We start from the raw sequence: 20,085 nt of genomic DNA, 5'->3' as shown, positions 1-20,085 counted from the left end.
AACTCGAAAACAAAAATTTCAGGAGTCGGCCGACTGGCACTTGCGAACTGCTTCTGATTCAGGCACAGCACAGCAAGAAATACTGATGTAATGGTGTCGGCTGCATGTTTTATATCCCTAACGACCTGACATCATGGAAGAAGTGACAGCATCCACCGCAGAAATCCAAAGACACTGGTATTCAGGCTGGCTGAGGGCTTCCTGCAGGCAGATAACCCAAATGATGACTGCAACAGCGAAACACGAAGAACATAGAGAGCAAAAGAATTTAGCGACAAAGATAGCCCGGCAATGAATAGTTCGGGCGTTAAAGCACAAAACCAACCGCGAGGAACGTTGTGGTCTCTGCCTAAACAGATGACGCAGTAAGAATGAAAATCTCTGTGAGGTATTTGCTTTCCACATGCAAGACAATTAACTTTTTCTGACATTGGTTAGAGCAAGAAAAAAGGATCCTCAATGGGGTACTTATCTTTTAGAAGACTTCAGGTCTGAAACTTGAAAAACAAAATTTTCAGGAGGCGGCCGTCCAGCGCTTGCGAACTGCTTCTGCTTCGGACACTGCATGGCAAGAAAAGCTGATGTAATGGTGTCGGCTGCATGTTTTATACCCCTGATGACCTGACGTCATGGAAGAAGCGACAGCATCCGACGCAGAAATCCCAAGACTCTGGTATTTAGGTTGAATGAGGGCTACCTGCAGGCAGATAACCCAAATGTGATGACTGCAACAGTGAAACATGAAGAACATCTACTCACTTTCTCCAAATAAACTGATTATATATAAATAAATGTTTTTGATGCTTTTCATTATGCTCAGCTAGGATTGCTTGTGTGTTTCTATAAAGGATATTTCATTTTTAACAACTGTGGACTACCTACTATTTTCTGTTCTATTTTGTTTTGTAGTATGCATTTTACAGTTCGATTTTTATTAGGGAGCTAGGTGCATAACATAACTCAAGGAGTAAACTTCACACCCTCCACACTGCAAAGTTTATTCTTGGTTTGTTTTACCATAACTGTCCAACAGTCTTTCCTCATCTTTGGCAGGACCTCTCTTCCTAGGAGACATTTTGCCTCTTTAGTTGTTTCTAGTAAACAGTAGTAGCTTGGTCTGCCATGGACTTTTAATAAAGGGTGTCCCAGAACCCTGCAAACTCTACTCACTCTGTCAGGAGCCAAAGGTTGCAAGTTTAATCCCAGCGAGTGCATCTCAAAGATGTCCAGATCTCCCTGTGTGTGTGTGTGTGTGTGTGGGGGGATACCATTGGTTTGGGGGAAGGATCACAGGTAGCAGCGCCAGAGTCTTCCTTTGAGCATCTGTCACCTCTGCAAACTATTAATGAGAATGGTTCCTCATGAGATATAACCAATCCATGAAGGCTAGGTCATCTACTAGAAAAGTCAGGGACAAACATCTTTATGTTCTTATCATAACGAAGGGAGAGAGGACGTTGTTTCCTCCTCCTGAGTGGCATTCGTTTCTATCATGCTTTCAGTTAGAATTGACAGGGTTGTACCTTCTACATTTTCCTAGGGCACTCAACTCAATGAAATCATGTTTGGTTTACCCTAAATACCACCCCTCAAACAGAATCAAAAATTCCTGAGATAATGAAAACCGAACCAGCAATATTACTGGATACATTAAAACGTGTCCGTCATTCTAATTTCTGACCTAGGCCAAACCTCCACACAGGAACATCTCGACTGCAGGAGAACGCTAACTAAAGAACTATTAAACTACACAGTTGCTGTTTGTAGAGACTAAAAAGAAGCAATCCCCTGGGGGTACTACTCTTCCGCTTTTGATCTGGCATGTGACAAAAAAGAACAGAAAATAGACAATTGTAAGACACCCTTACTACCATAAAGTGAAGATTCGGAAGGCAGGAGATGGAAGGTCGACGTGCAAGAAGGAAAAGCTCCAACTCTGGCCAGATGTAGAACTCTTACCTGCTGCAGAGATGTTGAAGTTATGACTGCAGCAGTGACTTCCATGAAGAAAAATGCTTTGCATTGAGGTTCTCCTAGGTTTCTTTGTAAAGCTGACAGAAGGTCATTAAGTGGCTGCTGGTGGAGGTAAGCCCCCTTCAATCTTTCCGTTCCATTGAAAATGCACTCTGTAAAAATGTCCATTCCATAAAAGAAAGCAAGGGGAAAATCAAGGAGAATCATAATAGTGCTGTTGACAAACTGATAAAAAAGGAAACCACAGCATCTACAAATTGTCACATTTTATACATTTTATATACAAATGTTTATTTTCCAACAAACATCTTACACAAGGAATGAATGAAATCACCACAAAAACATAACATTAAATTAAAAAAAAAAAAAAATAAAAATAAAATACTGGACTACAAAATGTAGTCAAGTTCATAGCGGATGTAAGTGTTCCTTTCATCATTATAAATTCGGGGATAATGTGCAATAAGTGCATCCTGTGATCCAATGTAGATGGAATTGTAGATCTTCCAATATACGTCTCTCACTTTCCTGGCTGGATGAAATAATCCCTGTACATTTAAATATAAACATGTTAATGTTAGTAAACAATGTAGTTAACGAAACATGTTTATCCATGCATGCCCACTTATCTAAAATGGTCTAAGAAAAAATTTTAACACCATAAATCCTCTACATCACCTTACCAAATAATCTAAAGACAATCAGATATGCCAGGCCCAACGTACAATGGTGCCCTGTGCAATCTACATTGCCCCTGCAGCTCACTAAAAGTAACTCTTACAAGCAGCATACATAGTTTACAAATTCATAACAAAGGCAAACTTCCACAAATCTTGAAATAAGACTTTGATTTACACACACACAGAGCTTTACTTTAAGGATAAGGAACAGAAAATTCAGGATTTTAGATTATCAAACCAGATGTCAGTAACATCCAATAAGACACTACAATAAAAGGTACAAACAATCCAGGACTGCAACCAGCCATCAATGCAATGAACATTTATATAAATGTCTTCAAAGGCATGGAAGACTTGATTCAAATAACAACTGTAGCTCTGTAGAATGAGTCCTACACAGGTTTCAGAAGATAAACAAAAGTACAGGTGTGTACTTACCATAAATGTAGATGTTCGAGTGTATTCACTGTTGCAGTCATTACAATTGGGTTATCCTGCTGGCAGGCTACCCATAGTCAGCCTGAATTCCACAGTGTAGGTCCGGCGTCGGTTGCTGTCGCCTCCTCCCTGACATCAGTGCGCTAGGGGTATAAAAGATGCAGCCGACGCCATTTACTTCAGCTTTTTCTTGCCCCAGATGTCAGGTGCCCCCAAAAGGGTAGGCTAAAAATATGTCAATAAAGCATGCATGCACCAAGGTAAATTTTTCCTTCATCTACAAGCAAATACACCATATAGGTTGTATAGAATAGAGAAGTACAGATACGTTCCAGCAAAGATAAGGGGGATGGTGGGAGGGTAACCTGGACTGCAACAGTGAATACACTCGAACACCTACATTTATGGTAAGTACACAACTGTACTATGTTCATCGTGTTTCACTGTTGCAGTCATTACAATTGGGTTGAATCCCAAAGCTAAGGTTGGGAGGCTGGAGCTAAACAGGATTAGGAGCAGCTATGAGGCCCTGCAGTACTGCAGTGGCAAACCCTGCCCTGGATTTAGAGTAGAGTGGTAAGTGATAGTGCTTTGTAAAAGTGTGCACTGAACTCCAGGTTGCAGCCTCTAAAATGTCTTTGGTTGGTACTCCTCTGAGGAAGGCTGCTGAAGTGGCTGCTGCTCTGGTTGAATGCGGCCTAATGCCCTTAGGTACTGATTTGCCATGTTGTGAATAGCAGAAACGAATGCAGTGGCCTATCCACTTTGGAACAGTCTGCTTTGAGATAGCCTTTCTTTGTGATCCCGCAGCATATGCCACTAGTAATTGCTCAGTCTTTCTGAAAGCTTTGGTTCTGTACAAGTAGAAGCACAGCTGTCTGTGTATGTCCAAAGAATGCAGAAGTCTCTCACCCTTATTCTGTGGGTTTGGGTAAAAGGTAGGCAAATGAATAATTTGGTTAAGGGCCACACTGGACACTACCTTAGGCATAAATGTCGGGTTTGTCCTCAGAGAAACCCTATCTGGATGGAAAATGATAAAAGGTTCCACAGCCATGACTGCCTGTAGCTCTGAGACTCGTCTTGCAGAGGTTATTGCTAGGAGCAGAGCTGTTTTCCATGATAAAAATTTTAAATCAGCTGTAGCGGCTGGCTCAAAAGGAGGCAAGGTGAGTTTTTCCAAGACATAACTGAGGTTCCATGCAGGTATTGGTGATCTCCTTGGGGGCCTTAAATTTTTCGCTCCTCTGAGGTACTGCCTTAATAAAGGATGAGAAAAAATAGGTAGCTCTGTATTGTAATGAGCTGAAATGGCAGAGGCATGTATCTTAAATCGATGAAAAGGATAGGCCTTTGTTCAGCATCTCAGTTAAATATTGCAAAATCTGAGGAATATTTGGTACAGTCGTGTCAATCCCTTGTGCCTGGTTCCAAGCACAGAATCTCTTCCATTTTTCAGCATAAGATTTTCTGGTAGTAGGCCTCCTGGCCTCCAAAATAACATCCATCACCGCTTTAGACAGAGGTGTGTTTTGAATGATTACATTATCCACCATGCTGCCAGACTTAAGGGCTTGAGTTGGCTGTGCAGGATCTGATTGTTGTGTTGGGGCAGTAAGTGAGGAATTTGAGGTAATGCGCAGGCTGGGTATTGAGACAAGTTCCTTAGGATTGGGTACCAATGCTGGCGGGGCCAGTCTGGGACAATCAGTATCATTTTTGGCTTCTCTTGTCTGACTTTTAGGAGTACCTTGGGGAGGAGAGGCAGTGGAGGAAAGGCATATACTGAGAATGTAGACAGCAATAAACAACAAAATATCCAAACAAGGGTTTGCAGCAGTAAGCGAAATCAAAAAGCTAATGTTCACCAAAAAAACAATTTAATGAAGCACTTTTAGTTTGCACCGTGTGCAGACTTCTTCAGAATACAAAAACCTTTAAAACTTTCTTTAAAAACATTTAAACTGGTATGGTGAACCAATCATAGCACACAATAAGTTAAGGTAATTATTTAGAGCTGTTACATAAATTATTAAAATGAACCAATTAAATACGCACAAAGTGAACTTTAGTGCAGAACCCTCCATGAATAACTGGGGCAGCGACTATCAAAAACACTAGGAAAAATCATAACAAAACTTAAACTTAACAGCAGACACAATAAAAGTGAACAAAATTCACAACAAAACCTACATATTAAAGTATAAACATATATATCAAGTAAAATGAGTTAGAACTAAAGATATATATAAATTAAAACGGATGTGTGTATGATTCATTAATATTAAGCCGAGGTTATTAGTTAACCGTAACATCTTACCATCACCTTTTCAAACTTTTCAATTTGAGAACACTGCTTATTGAGCATGACTCATTAAGTCCAGGAAAGGTGCAAGCATTAAGTTTAATTTGCCAAGTTAGTTCTAATTCTTCTAACAGTAGGGGTGAAGGTGCCCCCCTTCTGTCGTCGTTCACCTGGTCTATTGCTAGGAATTTAAAACTGTGGTTCATATGTTTTGAAATATGTTTGGCAAGTGCATTGTCCAATTTGTTCCTAGTTATCGCGTATTGATGTTCATAGATACGTTCACGGAGCCTACACTCAGTTTTTCCAGTGTAGAACGCAGGGCATCCTTGACATACTGCCAAATACACCAGCATTTTTGAGTTACAATTAAACCTGCACCTTACCTTACATTGGACATTCTGTGCAATAACCCTGTTAGTCTCTATTACGTATTTAAAATAATTACAATTTTGGCATTTATACATGCCAACAGTTCTCGTAAAGTTAGATACAGGTTGTTGTAACAATGACTTCAAGTTCTTACCCCTTCTGAAAGTGACAATAGGGTGGTCTCCCACCTTAGTAGCAATAGAGGGGTTGCTCTTGAATAATGCCCAATTTTTCTTTATGCTCTCAATGCATTGGTAACTAGATAGGTTGAATGTTAAAATGAATTTCGGGCCCAAGTGTTTAGGCTTGACCAAGTGGGCCACAGTACATCCTTCTGTTGGTGTGTCAGTAATAGTACCTTGGGGTCCAACTGAGGGTATTTTAAGGTTAATATAGGTTTATAAGTGCCATTAAGTCTTTTGACCATGACTTCATTAACTAGTTCATCAAGGAGTTTTGTGGGATATCATACAAAGAGTGTGAACTACTTAAGAGTATGTTCACACATAGGGGATATCTCACAAAACTCCTTGATAAACTAGTCAATGAAGTCACGGTCAAAAGACTTAATGGCACTTATAAACCTATATTAACCATAAAATACCCTCAGTCGGACCAAGGTACTATTACTGACACACCAACAGAAGGATGTACTGTGGCCCACTTGGTCAAGCCTAAACACTTGGGCCCAAAACTCATTTTAACATTCAACCTATCTAGCTACCAATGCATTGAGAGCATAAAGAAAAATTGGGCATTATTCAAGAGTAACCCCTCTACTGCTACTAAGGTGGGAGACCACCCTATTGTCACTTTCAGAAGGGGGTAAGAACTTGAAGTCATTGTTACAACAACCTGTATCTAACTTTACAAGAACTGTTGGCATGTATAAATGCCAAAATTGTAATTATTGTAAATACATAATAGAGACTAACAGGGTTATTACACAGAATTTCCAATGTAAGGTAAGGTGCAGATTTAATTGTAACTCAAAAATGGTGCTGTATTTGGCAGTTATGTCAAGGATGCCCTGCGTTCTACGTTGGAAAAACTGAGCATAGGCTCCGTGAACGTATCTATGAACATCAATACACGATAACTAGGAACAAATTGGACAATGCACCTGCCAAACATATTTCAAAAAGTACAGTTTTGTACCTACCATAAATGTAGATGTTCGAGTGCTAATACAGCTGCAGTCATAACAGATGGGGTTCTCCTGCCGTCAGGCGGGTCCTCGGTCAGCCGAATTCCAAAGTCTAGGTCCGGCGTCGGTTGTCGTCGCTTTCTTTCCTGACGTCAGTGCAACAGGGGTATATAAGACACAGCCGACGCCATTTTCTTCAGTCTTTCTTGCCCCAGATGTCAGGTGCCCCCAGAAGGAAGGCAATATATATATATATATATATATATATATATATATATATATATAAAAAAAAAATAAATATATATATATGTATATATATATATATATATATATATATATATATAATATATAATCATGCATTACAATATAATCAAAAACCAGTAGTTGCAAGCAAATACACCATAGAAGGATAACCCAATCAAGTTGTAAGATGAGGAGTTAGCCACTAGGTCTGTACCCAGAGGGGAAGGAGGGAAGGAAACCTGGACTGCAGCTGTATTAGCACTCGAACATCTACATTTATGGTAGGTACAAAACTGTACTATGTTCATCGTGCATACAGCTGCAGTCATAACAGATGGGTAGAAACCCAAAGCTACACACAGGGTGGTAGGCACTAGGTGGAAAGTACAGTTTTGTGCCTACCATAAATGTAGATGTCCGATTGGTATGCATCTGCAGTCATCACATATGGGTTTGTCCTGCCTCAGGCAGCCCTTCGTTCGGCCGGATTCCAAAGTCTGGGTCCGGCGTCGGCTGATGTCGCCCTTTCTCCGACGTCAGAGCGCCTGGGGTATAAAAGCATCAGCCGACGCCATCTTCCTCAGTGTTTCTTGCCCCAGATGCCAGGTGCCCTTAAAGGAAGGCTAAATTTGGAGAAATGCAATAAATTCCAAACATGCACAGAAAAATATATATACACATATATATATATATATGTATGTATATATATATATATATATATATATATATATATATATAAAACAAATACACCATAATAGATAACCCCAGCTAGCCATGAGAGGGAAAAAATACCCAATAAATACCAAAGAGGGGAAGGAGGGAGGGTAAACCTGACTGCAGATGCATACCTATCGGACATCTACATTTATGGTAGGTACAAAACTGTACTATGTCCTTCAAGGATGCATCTGCAGTCATCACATTTGGGTAGAATACCATAGCCAATCTGGGGGTGGAGGATCTATGTAAAGGATGGTGTAGCTAAAATGCCCTGCAGGCTGCCGTAGCAAAGCCTGCTCTGGATCTGGAATATAAAGGTAAATTGTAATGCTTGGAAAATGTATGCACGGAGCTCCATGTAGCAGCTTCTAAAATGTCCTTGGTAGCCACCCCTCTTAAGAAAGCTGTGGAGGTGGCTGTGGCTCTGGTGGAATGAGGTCTAATGTTAGCTGGCACAGTTTTTCCATGAAAGGAATAACAAAAACAAATGCAATTCCCTATCCATTTTGAAATTGTCTGTTTGGAAATTGCTTTCCCTTGTGCACCAGCAGCATATGCTACCAACAACTGGTCAGTTTTTCTGTAGCTTTTAGTTCTGTCCAAGTAGTAGCGCAACTGTCTGTGTATGTCCAGGGTGTGCAGAAGTTTCTCCCCTTTGTTTTGTGGATTTGGAAAGAAGGCAGGCAGGTGAATAGCTTGGTTTAATGAGACCCTGGATACCACCTTTGGCATAAATGAAGGATTGGTTCTCAATGAGACTCTGTCTTGATGAAAAATAAGAAATGGCTGTACTGCCATGAGGGCCTGCAACTCCGATACTCTTCTTGCTGAGGTTATGGCCAGAAGGAAGGCAGTCTTCCAAGACAGGAACTGTAGTTCTGCAGATGCTGCTGGCTCAAAGGGAGGCAGAGTTAGTTTTTCCAACACAAAGTTAAGGTCCCAAGTACGCACTGGAGGTTTCCTTGGAGGATTGATGTTTTTAATTCCTCTTAGAAACTGTCTTAGGAGAGGATGAGAAAAGACAGGTGGATCAGTATTGTACTCTGCTGAAATTGCTGAAGCATGAATTTTAATGGAAGAGTAAGACAGGCCATTGTGGAGCATTTCTGCCAAGTATTCCAGGATATGCGCCATGTTGATCACTGTCGCATCTAGGCCCTTTGTGGTGCTCCAAGTGTGAAATCTTTTCCATTTTGCTGAATATGCCTTTCTTGTGGAAGGCCGGCGAGCTTCCATGATGATATCCTTCACTTTCTTGGATAGCTTATCCTGAGGAGGAGTCAAGGTATTTTCCAGGCTGTTAGTTGCAAGGTTTTCAGGTTGGAATGCAGAGTTTTGTAATTGTGCTGAGTCATGAGAAGTGGCCATTGAGGAAGAGGCCATGGTTTCGTACGTGACATGCTTTTTAACAGTGGGTACACCAGTGCTATCTTGGCCAGTCCGGAGCTATCAGAATCACTTTTGGCTGCTCTGTCCTGATCTTCAGTAAGACCTTGGTCAGTAATGGAAGAGGTGGAAATGCATACACTGTTAGAGTTCTCCAGCTGAAAGAGAGGGCGTCCACTTTCCATGCTTGTGGATGGTATGTCCTTGAGCAGAATTTCTTCAGCTGATGATTGTGGGGGGAGGCAAAAAGATCTATGTCCGGTCTTCCCCATGATTGTGTTATCTGTAGGAAGATGTCTGGGTGCAGCATCCATTCGTGTGCATCCATGATATTTCTGCTTAAGCTGTCCGCCAGTATATTGTCTTTTCCTGGCACAAACTGGGATTGCAGCTGTATATTGAGTTTCAAGGAAAGTTCCCATAGATTCATTGCCAGTTTGCAAAGAGGGTAGGAATGGGTGCCTCCTTGCTTGTTTATGTACCACATAACTGTGGTGTTGTCTGTCCTTATTAGCAGGTGGCCTTGATGCAGAAAGAGTTTGAAGGCCTCGATTGCATGTATCACTGCCAGCATTTCCTTTTGGTTTATGTGCATGCGTAGCTCCTTTTGTGACCATAGTCTTTGAATACATCTGCCCTCCATGTGTGCTCCCCGACCGTGGTCTGAAGCGTCGGTTGTAATGGTTTGGCTGGCTATTGGTTTGCTGAAGGGCAGACCCCTGTTTGACTGGCTTGCTTGAGCCCACCACAGAAATTCTTTTTGGAGGCATGGAATGAGGGGGATCAAGGTTTCTAAGCTGTGAATGTGCTGAGTCCATAAACTCCTTAGGTACCATTGTAGTTTCCTCATATGCAGCCTTGCTTGTGGAATCAGAATAACGCAAGATGCCATGTAACCCAGGGCCTGCAGGATTTTCCTTGCAGTCAGCTGAGTTTGTCTTGTCAGATTCTTGAAGTAATCCGGTAGTTGTCTTTGTTTTTCCTCTGTGAGAAAAGCCATTTGGGTGGTTGTGTCTAGATCCGCACCCAGAAAAGTTATTCTTTGGGATGGAACAAGTCTTGATTTGTGAATGTTGACTGTATATCCCATGGCCTGCAGTAGGTGGATGGCATAATCCAAGTCCTTTACCAAAGTTTGTTGGCTGTCCGCTTGTATAAGGCAGTCGTCCAGATATGGGTATATTTGAAATGTGAGAGTGTTCAATCTCGCCTTTGTTCTTACACATGGGTTCGGAGCCGATCCTCGGCTCCGTGCCGGCCGACTGCAAGCTCTGCATCGAGAAGAAGCTCGAGGACATCTAATACCCACAATCCCCCTCTGCCTTTACCTCAGATCTAGTTTGCCGCTGCTGCATACGCATCGTTGGAGACTAGCTCGAGGCTGTACAGATAAGATTTTTATCTATTCTGTTTTATTTTCAGAGTATTTTATCTAGTTACTTAAAGTATAAGAGTAGGTGTGTGAGTCATTGAAAATTCTCGATAATTAGAATAGTTAACTTAGTTAACTTTCGAGTTTAGAGTTTTTCGGGGCCTACCCCTTCTTGGACTTGTGACTAGATACTTGTTATAGTCTTGCCTTTTGGCATTTTCGGATTTGACAAATTTTGACTAAAAGCTTGTTTTAGTTAGTATCAAACAGACTGTTATAACCGGATTTGACACTTTACTGGATTGACTTTTTACTGGACTGGACTATCTTTTCTTTTTTCAATATGTCTGAAAAGATGAAATCTGGCTTTAAACGTTGTCAGTGTGGCCAAAAAATGTCGGTCACAGACAACCACAGTTCCTGTGTCTACTGTCTTGGCCCTCTCCACTTACAAGAGGACTGCTCTATTTGTCACTCTTTTAGTGGGAGGGTCATGACAGATAGGCGCAGGAAACTTATGGATAGAGGATTGCTGAAACCCTCTTTCCAGGAGGCTCTGGATGCTTCAGACCAGGCATCCAAGTCTTCGAAGGGGTCGAAGGTGTCGGAGCCAAAGTCATCGGCTCCGAGCTCTTCGAGTCTAGTTAGATCACCGGTTCCACAGACTTCGGGGCCGAGTGTTCAACTGTTGGCAGTTCCCGAGCCTCGAGTCTTGGAACCGGTGATGGAGCTCCCTCCACCGACTCTGCTGAGGTCGGGGCCGTCTTCGATCCCTTCGACTCGTTCTTCTAGAGCCCTTTCCGACACCGACGTGGACCGTGTGGTGCAGAAACTTATGGAGCATACGGCCCTGTCCAAGCTTATTTCGGTCTCCTCTCAGTTGATGTCGAGACTTGAAGGCCTGCCACTATCTCCATCTATTCCTCCTCCGGGACCTATTCAGTCTTCGGAGCCGGAAGAAGCTGACCTGATGATTGTGGAGCCCTCGGTGCCAGAACCGTCGTTTTCTCGGTCGGCACCGTTTACCTCGACTCCATCCGATCCGGTACCGGAGTCTCGGACCCGAAGGTCTGTCCTTGGTTCCGGGACCGAGAGTCGGACCGATGTTTCGGTTCCGACTCTCCCTCGGGCCTCGCACGGATCGATTCGGTTCCGTCCTCGGGTCGGTGCCTTCGCTCCTGTTTCGGGATTCTTCCCATTTCTTGAACCGGGAGATACCTCGACTCGGGACCCGGGGCCTTCGACCTCATGAGGAAGGTGTTGTCTACTCAGACAACCACATCAGCAGGTACAGCTTCTCCTCCCCGCAAAGGACCGTTATCCTCCTCTGCACCCACGGCCACGTCCAAGCGTCGGGCACCAGTGTCTCAGCCACCCCTGGAGGGTGCCCCCTCTTCCTCGGAGGCTTCTTGGATGCTCCCCACGAAGAAGTTCCTAGGAAAAGACTGTGTAAGAGGAGACACTTGGATTCTCCACAAGAATCCTTGACATCTGATACTGACTTAGATGAGTCAGAAGGGTCCCCTAAGTCACCTTCAGAGGATGTCTCTTTCTGACATCTTGGAGATCCTTAAACAGAGAGGTGACTGGCAAGCCCTCCCCCCTTCTGAGGATGAGTCAGTTTTGCTGAAGGCATTTGGTGCCCGTCCTTCCTCCTCCTGGGTCACTCCGCCCTTTGATGAGTTAATGGAATTAATTGCTCAAGGGCGTGGAGACTCCTGACACGGTGGAACCTGTCCCTAGGAAGCCAAATAAGTACATCACGGCACCACAGGACAAAGCTTACCTTACCAAAGGAGTTCGTAGACGCCATGGTGGTGGCAGCGCCACGAAAAAGGAGATGTCGGAGTCTTCCTCATCTGTCCATCCGCCTAACAAAGATTCTAGGACCATGGACAGATACGGGAAGCGCATTTTCAGTTCAGCGGCTTTCTATGCGTTCCCTGAACTATTTGACCCATTTTACACGTTTACAGAGGGATCTAGTCAAAGAGTTGGGAGATACCCTCCAGGGCGCTACAGATGCCGCTGTCTCAGAGAAAGTTACAGCGCATCTCAACACCCTTACGTCCATTGTGAACTCGTCCATGAGGCTGATATCCTATGCAGCCGAAGGATCGAGTAGGGCAGCGGCTTCAGCGATTGCTCTTCGTAGGCAATCCTGGATGTGCTTATGTTCGCTTTCGCGGAAGCCTTCAAGTCTTCCTTTACTAACGCCCATTTGATGGAGCCACACTTTTGGCCCTAAAGTAAAGGAGACCCTTACCGGTGTGAACAGGAGGGAAAGACTCTGTCTGCTGTCGGAGTCCATTTTTCCACCCTTCCAGACCGTACCCCAAAGGGCAACGTGGTGGGAAAATGTGGTTTCGAAAACCACAAGGGTCTTTTCCGAACACACAGGGTGATGCCCCCTCTAGAGGCAGAGGGGGGGGGCAGAGGTGGAAGACGCCGCCCTGGCGGCAGAGGGGGTCCGCAAAACCAAGGTGACAGGGATAACCTCCTGGCAAACCTTTTCAGCACTCCTGAGAGGAGGCCCGACTGTCCTGCTCTGGAGGCAGTCGGGGGTCGCTTAGCTTTATACCCTCAGGCCTGGCAAAACCTTTCTTCAGACAATTGGGTAAAAAGCATTGTTACCAGAGGTTACAAAATCCCGTTTCTATCCACCCCATTCCAAAGAAAACTCCCAGATGTACCACCCCATCTGCGAGACCCAGCAGCTACAGAAATTTCAAAGCTGCTAGAAAAAGAGTCATCCAACCAGTCCCAGTGGACCAAATAGGATTCGAACTTACTCAAGGTTCTTTTTAGTTCCAAAGAAAACAGGGGACTGGAGGCCAATTCTGGACCTAAGTCATCTCAACACCTTTGTCAAGAAGGAAAAGTTCGAATGGTCACGCTTCAATCGATCCTTCCATTCTTACGGAAGGCGACTGGATGTGCTCAATAGATCTGAAGGACGATACTACCACATCAAAATGGCTAGGGCGTCCAGGGATCACTTGCGCTTCGGCTGGGAGCCAGTCACTATCAGTTTCGAGCCCTGCCCTTTGGTCTGACCACAGCCCCAGGGTCTTCACCAAATGCATGGCAGTGGTAGCGTCTCATCTGAGGCCTAGGATTCCAGGTGTTTCCGTATCTGGACGACTGGCTCCTGTCTGCCACCACCAGGCGTCAACTGATACATGCCAGGGATTACTCCCTACAACTTTGTACACACCTTGGCATTTCAGTAAATTTCGAGAAATCTTTGCTACAGCCATCACAGCATATCTTATTCATAGGAGCGAATTAGATACTCGTCAGTTAGTTCTAAAACTTCCGACAGAAAGAATAGTAGCACTTCAATTCAACATTTCCCTTCTGCTGTCGTCCAGAAAATCCCCAGCAAAAATTGTTCTGAAAGTTCTGGGTCTCATGGCAGCTTCTCTCATAGCAATACCATTGGGGAGACTGCACATGAGAGTGCTACAATGGCTTCTATTTGCACAATGGTCATTCCAACAACTTCCACTGACTCACGAAATATTGATAACTGAAACATGCAAATCACACCTAAGGTGGTGGTTACAGACTTGCAACCTATCCGGCGGGAGACCATTTGTGCTACCCACACCGTCAGCAACGATAACCACGGACGCTTCCCTGATAGGGTGGGGGGGCATCTTTCAGGGACAGACAGTCCAAGGCGAATGGACCAATCTGGAGTACAATCTGCACATCAATGTTCTGGAGTTGAGGGCAGTGTTCTTGGCGTTGCAACACTTTGCTCCCCTTCTTCCTCCAGGGACCATTGCAGTTCAGACAGACAACATGTCAGTAGTCTGGTACATAAACAAGCAAGGGGAACCAGGTCTTACCAACTATGCAGAGAGGCCATGAGAATTTGGCAATGGGCAGAGTCCACGTCGCTTTCTGATCGCAACGCACATCCGGGTCATCCAACGTCATAGCCGACAGGCTGAGCAGGGCAATACTATTGCCTCACGAGTGGTCCCTCAAACAGTCAGTTGCGGAAAGGATTTTTCGCAAATGGGGCCAGCCTACCTGCGATCTGTTTGCGTCTCCAATGAACGCCAAATGCAGGAGCTACTTTGCCCTATTACCCTCCAGGGAAGTCCCCAGGGACGCTGGTGCACGATTGGCCCCCGGGTCTCCTATATGCTTTTCCTCCATTTCCCCTGATTGCAAAGTTTCTACAGAAAGCAAACAACCTTCAAAGGACTATAATTCTCATTGCTCCGTTCTGGCCTCGTCAAATTTGGTTTCCCTTTCTATTGCATCACCGCATTCGGGGACCTTGGATGCTGGACCCAGAGCCAGATCTACTGACTCATTCGTCAGGAGTTCCTCACCCATCCCTGGAATCTCTTCATCTAGCAGCTTGGCTGCTCCGCTTCCCTTTTTAGCCAGGTCAATTCCCCTTACATCGGCGGTTCAGGATATATTGGTAGCTTCTCATAAAGCTTCCACTACAAAGACATACACCAGTAAATGGAAACGTTTTGTCTTCTGGGCGGAGTCACATCAGTTGGACCCTGTTACAGCTCCGTTAAACAAGGTTTTAGAATTCTTGTCTGAATTATTTCATGAAGGAGCTTCCCCGGCTACTTTAAGAGTACAGTTAGCTGCCATTTCTAACTATCATATAGAAGAATGTGGGGTGCCTATTATGGCTCACAGACTTTGTAAAGCCTTTTTAAAAGGTTCCTTTCATATCAGACCACCAGTCAGAAGTCCGACATCACCGTGGAATTTAAATTTGTTGCTTTCTAAATTAATGTTGCCACCCTTTGAACCAGCTTCAAGTTGCACATTGAAATTTTTGTCATGGAAAACATTATTTCTAGTGGCCATTACATCTGCTAAACGAGTGTCTGAGCTTCAGGCCCTTTCGGTCAAACATCCTTATTTAATATTTCATTCTGACAGAGTATCCCTACGCACTAATCCATCCTTTCTTCCCAAAGTTTGTTCCTCTAGTAATATCAACCAGTCCATTGAATTACCCACCTTCTTTAAAAACCACTCTAATAAGTTGGAGTATATGTTGCACAAACTAGACGTCCATAGACAACTCAGATTTTATTTGGATAGAACAAAAGATCACAGGAAATCTGATCAACTATTTGTAGCTTTTGCTGACAGCAGGAAGGGTCTTGCAGTTACAAAACGAACTCTTTCTAAATGGCTAACTGACTGTATCTCATATGTTTATGAAGCCTCTGACCAAACTTTATCTGCAAAACCTAGAGGACATTCTACCAGGTCAGTGTCTACATCTTTGGCTCACGCAGCTCGCTTACCTTTAGACACTATCTGTGCAGCTGCTACTTGGGCTAAACCACATACATTTATCTCTCATTACAAAGTGGACAGGGTTTCTAGGGATAGGGCAACCTTTGGTTCCACTGTGCTCAAGAACGTTCTCCTTGAGTTCCTCAGGATCATGGAGCTAGGGACGCTACCCATGTGTAAGAACAAAGGCGAGATTGAACACTCTCACATAAAGAAGTTATGTCCTTACCATAACGTTCCATGTGGAGTGTTCATCTCGCCTTGGTTATTACACTCCCACCCTTCCCACCCTTAGGAAGAACGTTCGATTTGGTGCCTGGTCTGGAGTATTCTCCTTCTGCTGTTGCAGTAGTACTGTTACTATCATACCCAGGGTATGTTTGTATATATGTATAGTATGTATATAGTGGCATGTGTGCGTGCGTATGTCTGGTTTGCTTGCAAACTAGATCTGAGGTAAAGGCAGAGGGGGATTGTGGGTATTAGATGTCCTCGAGCTTCTTCTCGATGCAGAGCTTGCAGTCGGCCGGCACGGAGCCGAGGATCGGCTCCGAACCCATGTGTAATAACCAAGGCGAGATGAACACTCCACATGGAACGTTATGGTAAGGACATAACTTCTTTTTCCCTGAAGTCTGCAGTGTGCAATTACTGATGCCAGGCATTTCGTGAATACTCTGGGCGCAGTAGATAAGCCAAAAGGCAATGCTGAGAATTGATAATGCTCTGAACCTGCAAGAAATCTGAGGTGTCTTCTGCAACTTTGTCTGATAGGGACATGCAGGTATGCCTCCTTGAGGTCTAGAGTCAAAAGCCAAGACCCCTTGCCCAGCATGGGAAGGAGTTGCTGTAGAGTGAGCATTTTGAATTTTGGCACAATGAGATAAGTATTCAGTGCGGACAAGTCGAGAATAGGCCTCCATTGATTTTCTTTTCTTGGAACAAGGAATAGTCTGGAATAAAATCCTCGGCCTTGTTCTGAAAGAGGAACCTTTTCTATAGCTTTCATTTGCATTAAGTAGGAGATTTGTTTCAAAGCCTCTGCCCTTTGATTTGGTGGCAGGTCTGGCATGCCTTTTCTTTTTGGCAAAGTGTGAAAATGGAACCTGTATCCTTTGTCTATTATTTGCAGTGTCCATTTGTCTCTTGTAATACTGTGCCAATTTTCTAAGAATAAAGAAAGCTTTCCGCCCAAAGGTGCTTTTAATTGAGCCCTGGTTGGCGGAGTCAAAGCAAAGTCATTGAGTCTGTCCTTGTGCAGCTGTTGTAGGTCCTGCACTACCTCTCTGGTTGGGAGGCTGCCACTGACGTCCTTTGTAGGAGCCTCTAGTTTGCCCTCTACCTCTGGCACGCCTGTTCTTGCCTCTCTGAAATCTTTCTGTGTCCGGAAAGGACCAATTCTTGGTAGGCCAATTTCTGCTGAATCTTGGTGGTTGGACTTGTAGAAAATCTTTGACTGTTTGTACAGATTTTGCCTTTTCCTCAAATTTCTTTAAGACCTCCTGAGCAGTGGAACCAAATAACTTTTGCTTTTCCAGTGGAGCATCCAGAAGCTTAGCTTTAACATGGTCTGGCAGGGATTGTTCCTTCAGCCAAGCATGCCTACGTATGACTGCACCTGTCATAGCTGACCTACATGAAGCTTCCAATGCATCATAACCACACTGCAAGAAATGGTTGCTAACCTGCTGGGAGTTATGTACCAGATCCTGAAGTGATTTGCGATCTAGGGGTTCAGGTGAAGACAGTTTCTTATGCAATTCATCTAACAAATACTCTTGGTACTGTATCATATGAAATTGACAATTTAATGCCCTTATAGAAAGAGTGGCAGAAGTATACACTTTTTTACCCCATCTCTCTAAAGCCCTGGACTCCCTTTCAGAGGGGAGTGGATTTTTAGTTGTGGCAACTGCAACCCCTTTAGGGCCCTGGGAAATCGTTTCTGGATCAGCAGAGTGGGCCTTGTAAAGAAAATGATGCGAGTCCGGGGCCCTGTAGTACCTATCGGGTTTGACAGGGGCCGGAGGAAGAGTGTCAGGGGCTATGCTAGACTCAGAGTACACATCATCAATGACATTCAAAACAGGAGGAATAGCCAAAGGTCTATGCTGAGGTAAATGCAGAAAAGTTCTTAATCTTTTCCTGGAATCAGAGAATTCCTGGCCCTGCCATTTGAAATGCTCTCTCATAGTGTGAAGGGTCTCCCCGAAGGATAGTTCTTCAGAAGGGGAGGCCGAGGGGATAGATTCCTCTGCATCAGAATTCTTGTAGGCCGAAAAAGCCTCCTCTTGGTAGTCCGAGAGAGCAGAGCAATCAGAGGCCTCCTCTGAGGTGTGGGGATCAGAGGGCTCAACCCTGGGCCTTTTGTCCAGAGGAGGTTGAGAGCCCCTGTCCGGATGGGGTTGGGAGCCCCTAATTAAAAAAATAAGGTCCTCTGCTAAGGTTAGAATCTGTGAACTTGTAGAGGGTCCCTGAGGAATAACCCTGGGAGGCATAGCTTTTGTGTGTTTAGCAGCTTTAGCCCTGGTGAATGCCTTTATGGACATGGATGCAGGAGGCCTGGCTGCACCACGTGCTGGTGTAGTTTTGTCTAGAGGAATGGTGTCGGAAGTTTCCAAGACACCAGTTTCTGAAGGAAATTCAATAACCGACTCAGCAGGGGCCTCCGGGGCCGAGGTTGTCGGCTGAGCGGTTCCGGGGGTCGGAAGTACCAAGGACTCGGTTTCAGCCGAGACCGAGACACTCGTGGTAGGCCTGGCCGTGGTTTCAGCCGAAACCGCGGTTCACGTGTGTCGGTCCTTGTCCTTCCGTTTCTTTGTTAAATGTGAAGTCGGAGTCTCCGACGGCATACTGCACGAAAAACTAGCCTCAAAAAATTCCTCTGCAAACTCCGCCCGACGTCTAAGGGTGCGTCGGTTGAAGGAAGCACAGGCTGAACAGGCCGAGACATCGTGGTCTGGGCCTAGGCAGGGGAGGCAGTAAGAGTGGAAATCCTTATGAGGTATTTGTTTCCCACAAGTTAAGCAATTATTAATTTTATCTGACATCGGCTGAGGCAAGAAAGAGTCCCCAACGGGGTACTTAGCTTTTGAAGTCTTCGGTAGCTGAATTACAGGAGCTGGCCGACCGGCACTTGCGAACTGCTTCTGCTTCGGGCACCACGCGGCAAGAAAGACTGGGGAAGATGGTGTCGGCTGACGCTTTTATACCCCAGGCGCACTGACGTCGGGAAAGGCGACATCAGCCGGCCGACCCAGACTTTGGAATCCGGCCGACCGAAGGGCTGCCTGAGGCAGGACAACCCATATGTGATGACTGCAGATGCATCCTTGAAGGACATCTGGGAGGAGCCAGAATGCCCTGCAACACAGCAGTAGCAAAGCCTGCTCTAGTTTTGGAGTATAAAGGTAGGTGGTAGTGTTTAGTGAAGGTATGCACAGAACTCCAAGTGGCTGCCTCCAAAATATCTTTGGTAGGTACTCCTCTGAGGAAGGCTGCAGAGGTAGCTGTGGCCCTTGTGGAGTGGGATCTGATGCCTGCAGGTACAGATTTACCATGAAAGGAGTAACAAAACCGTATGCAGTGGCCTATCCATTTCGAAATTGTCTGTTTGGAAATTGGCTTCCCTTGAGCTCCTACAGCATAGGACACAAAGAGTTGTTCTGATTTCCTGAAAGGCTTTGTTCTGTCCAAATAGTAACGTAGCTGTCTATGGATGTCTAAGGAATGGAGCAGCCTTTCCCCTTTGTTTTGAGGATTGGGGTAAAAGGTAGGTAAGTGTATGGCCTGATTTAAAGCTACCCTGGATACTATCTTAGGCATAAATGATGGGTTGGTTCATAGGGGAAACCCTGTCCTGATGAAAGATGAGAAAGGGCTGCACAGCCATTAGGGCTTGCAGTTCCGAAACCTTACGAGCTGAGGTAATGGCCAGAAGGAAAGCTGTTTTCCAGGACAAATATTGCAAATCTGTTGAGGCAGCTGGTTCAAAGGGAGGCGATGTTAATTTTTCTAGAATGTAATTAAGATCCCAGGCTGGTATTGGTTGTTTCCTTGGAGGTCTTATATTCTTAGCCCCTCTGAGGAACTGTCTTAAGAGTGGGTGAGAGAATAAGGGTGGATCAGTGTTGTATTCTGCAGAAATGGCTGA

At 44.6% G+C, this 20,085-nt stretch overlaps 1 protein-coding gene across 1 annotated transcript in view; it reads right to left on the bottom strand.

Annotated features, from left to right (window-relative positions):
• Positions 1 to 2,234: 2,234 nt before the first annotated feature.
• The window catches only part of SF3B1 (splicing factor 3b subunit 1), a 1,956,191-nt gene continuing 1,938,340 nt past the window's right edge, over positions 2,235 to 20,085 (bottom strand). The window contains exon 19 of the mRNA XM_044060306.1: positions 2,235 to 2,522. Coding sequence (XP_043916241.1) covers positions 2,364 to 2,522 — 159 coding nt within the window. The 3' untranslated portion in view covers positions 2,235 to 2,363. The remainder of the gene's footprint in view (positions 2,523 to 20,085) is intronic.

This window comes from Protopterus annectens, chromosome 2.part0 (assembly GCF_019279795.1).
Source record: "Protopterus annectens isolate FY-2018-M chromosome 2.part0, PAN1.0, whole genome shotgun sequence".
NCBI lineage: Eukaryota > Metazoa > Chordata > Ceratodontiformes > Protopteridae > Protopterus > Protopterus annectens.
Note: the sequence above shows the minus strand (reverse complement) of the source record. Positions and strands in the feature narration are given on the sequence as shown.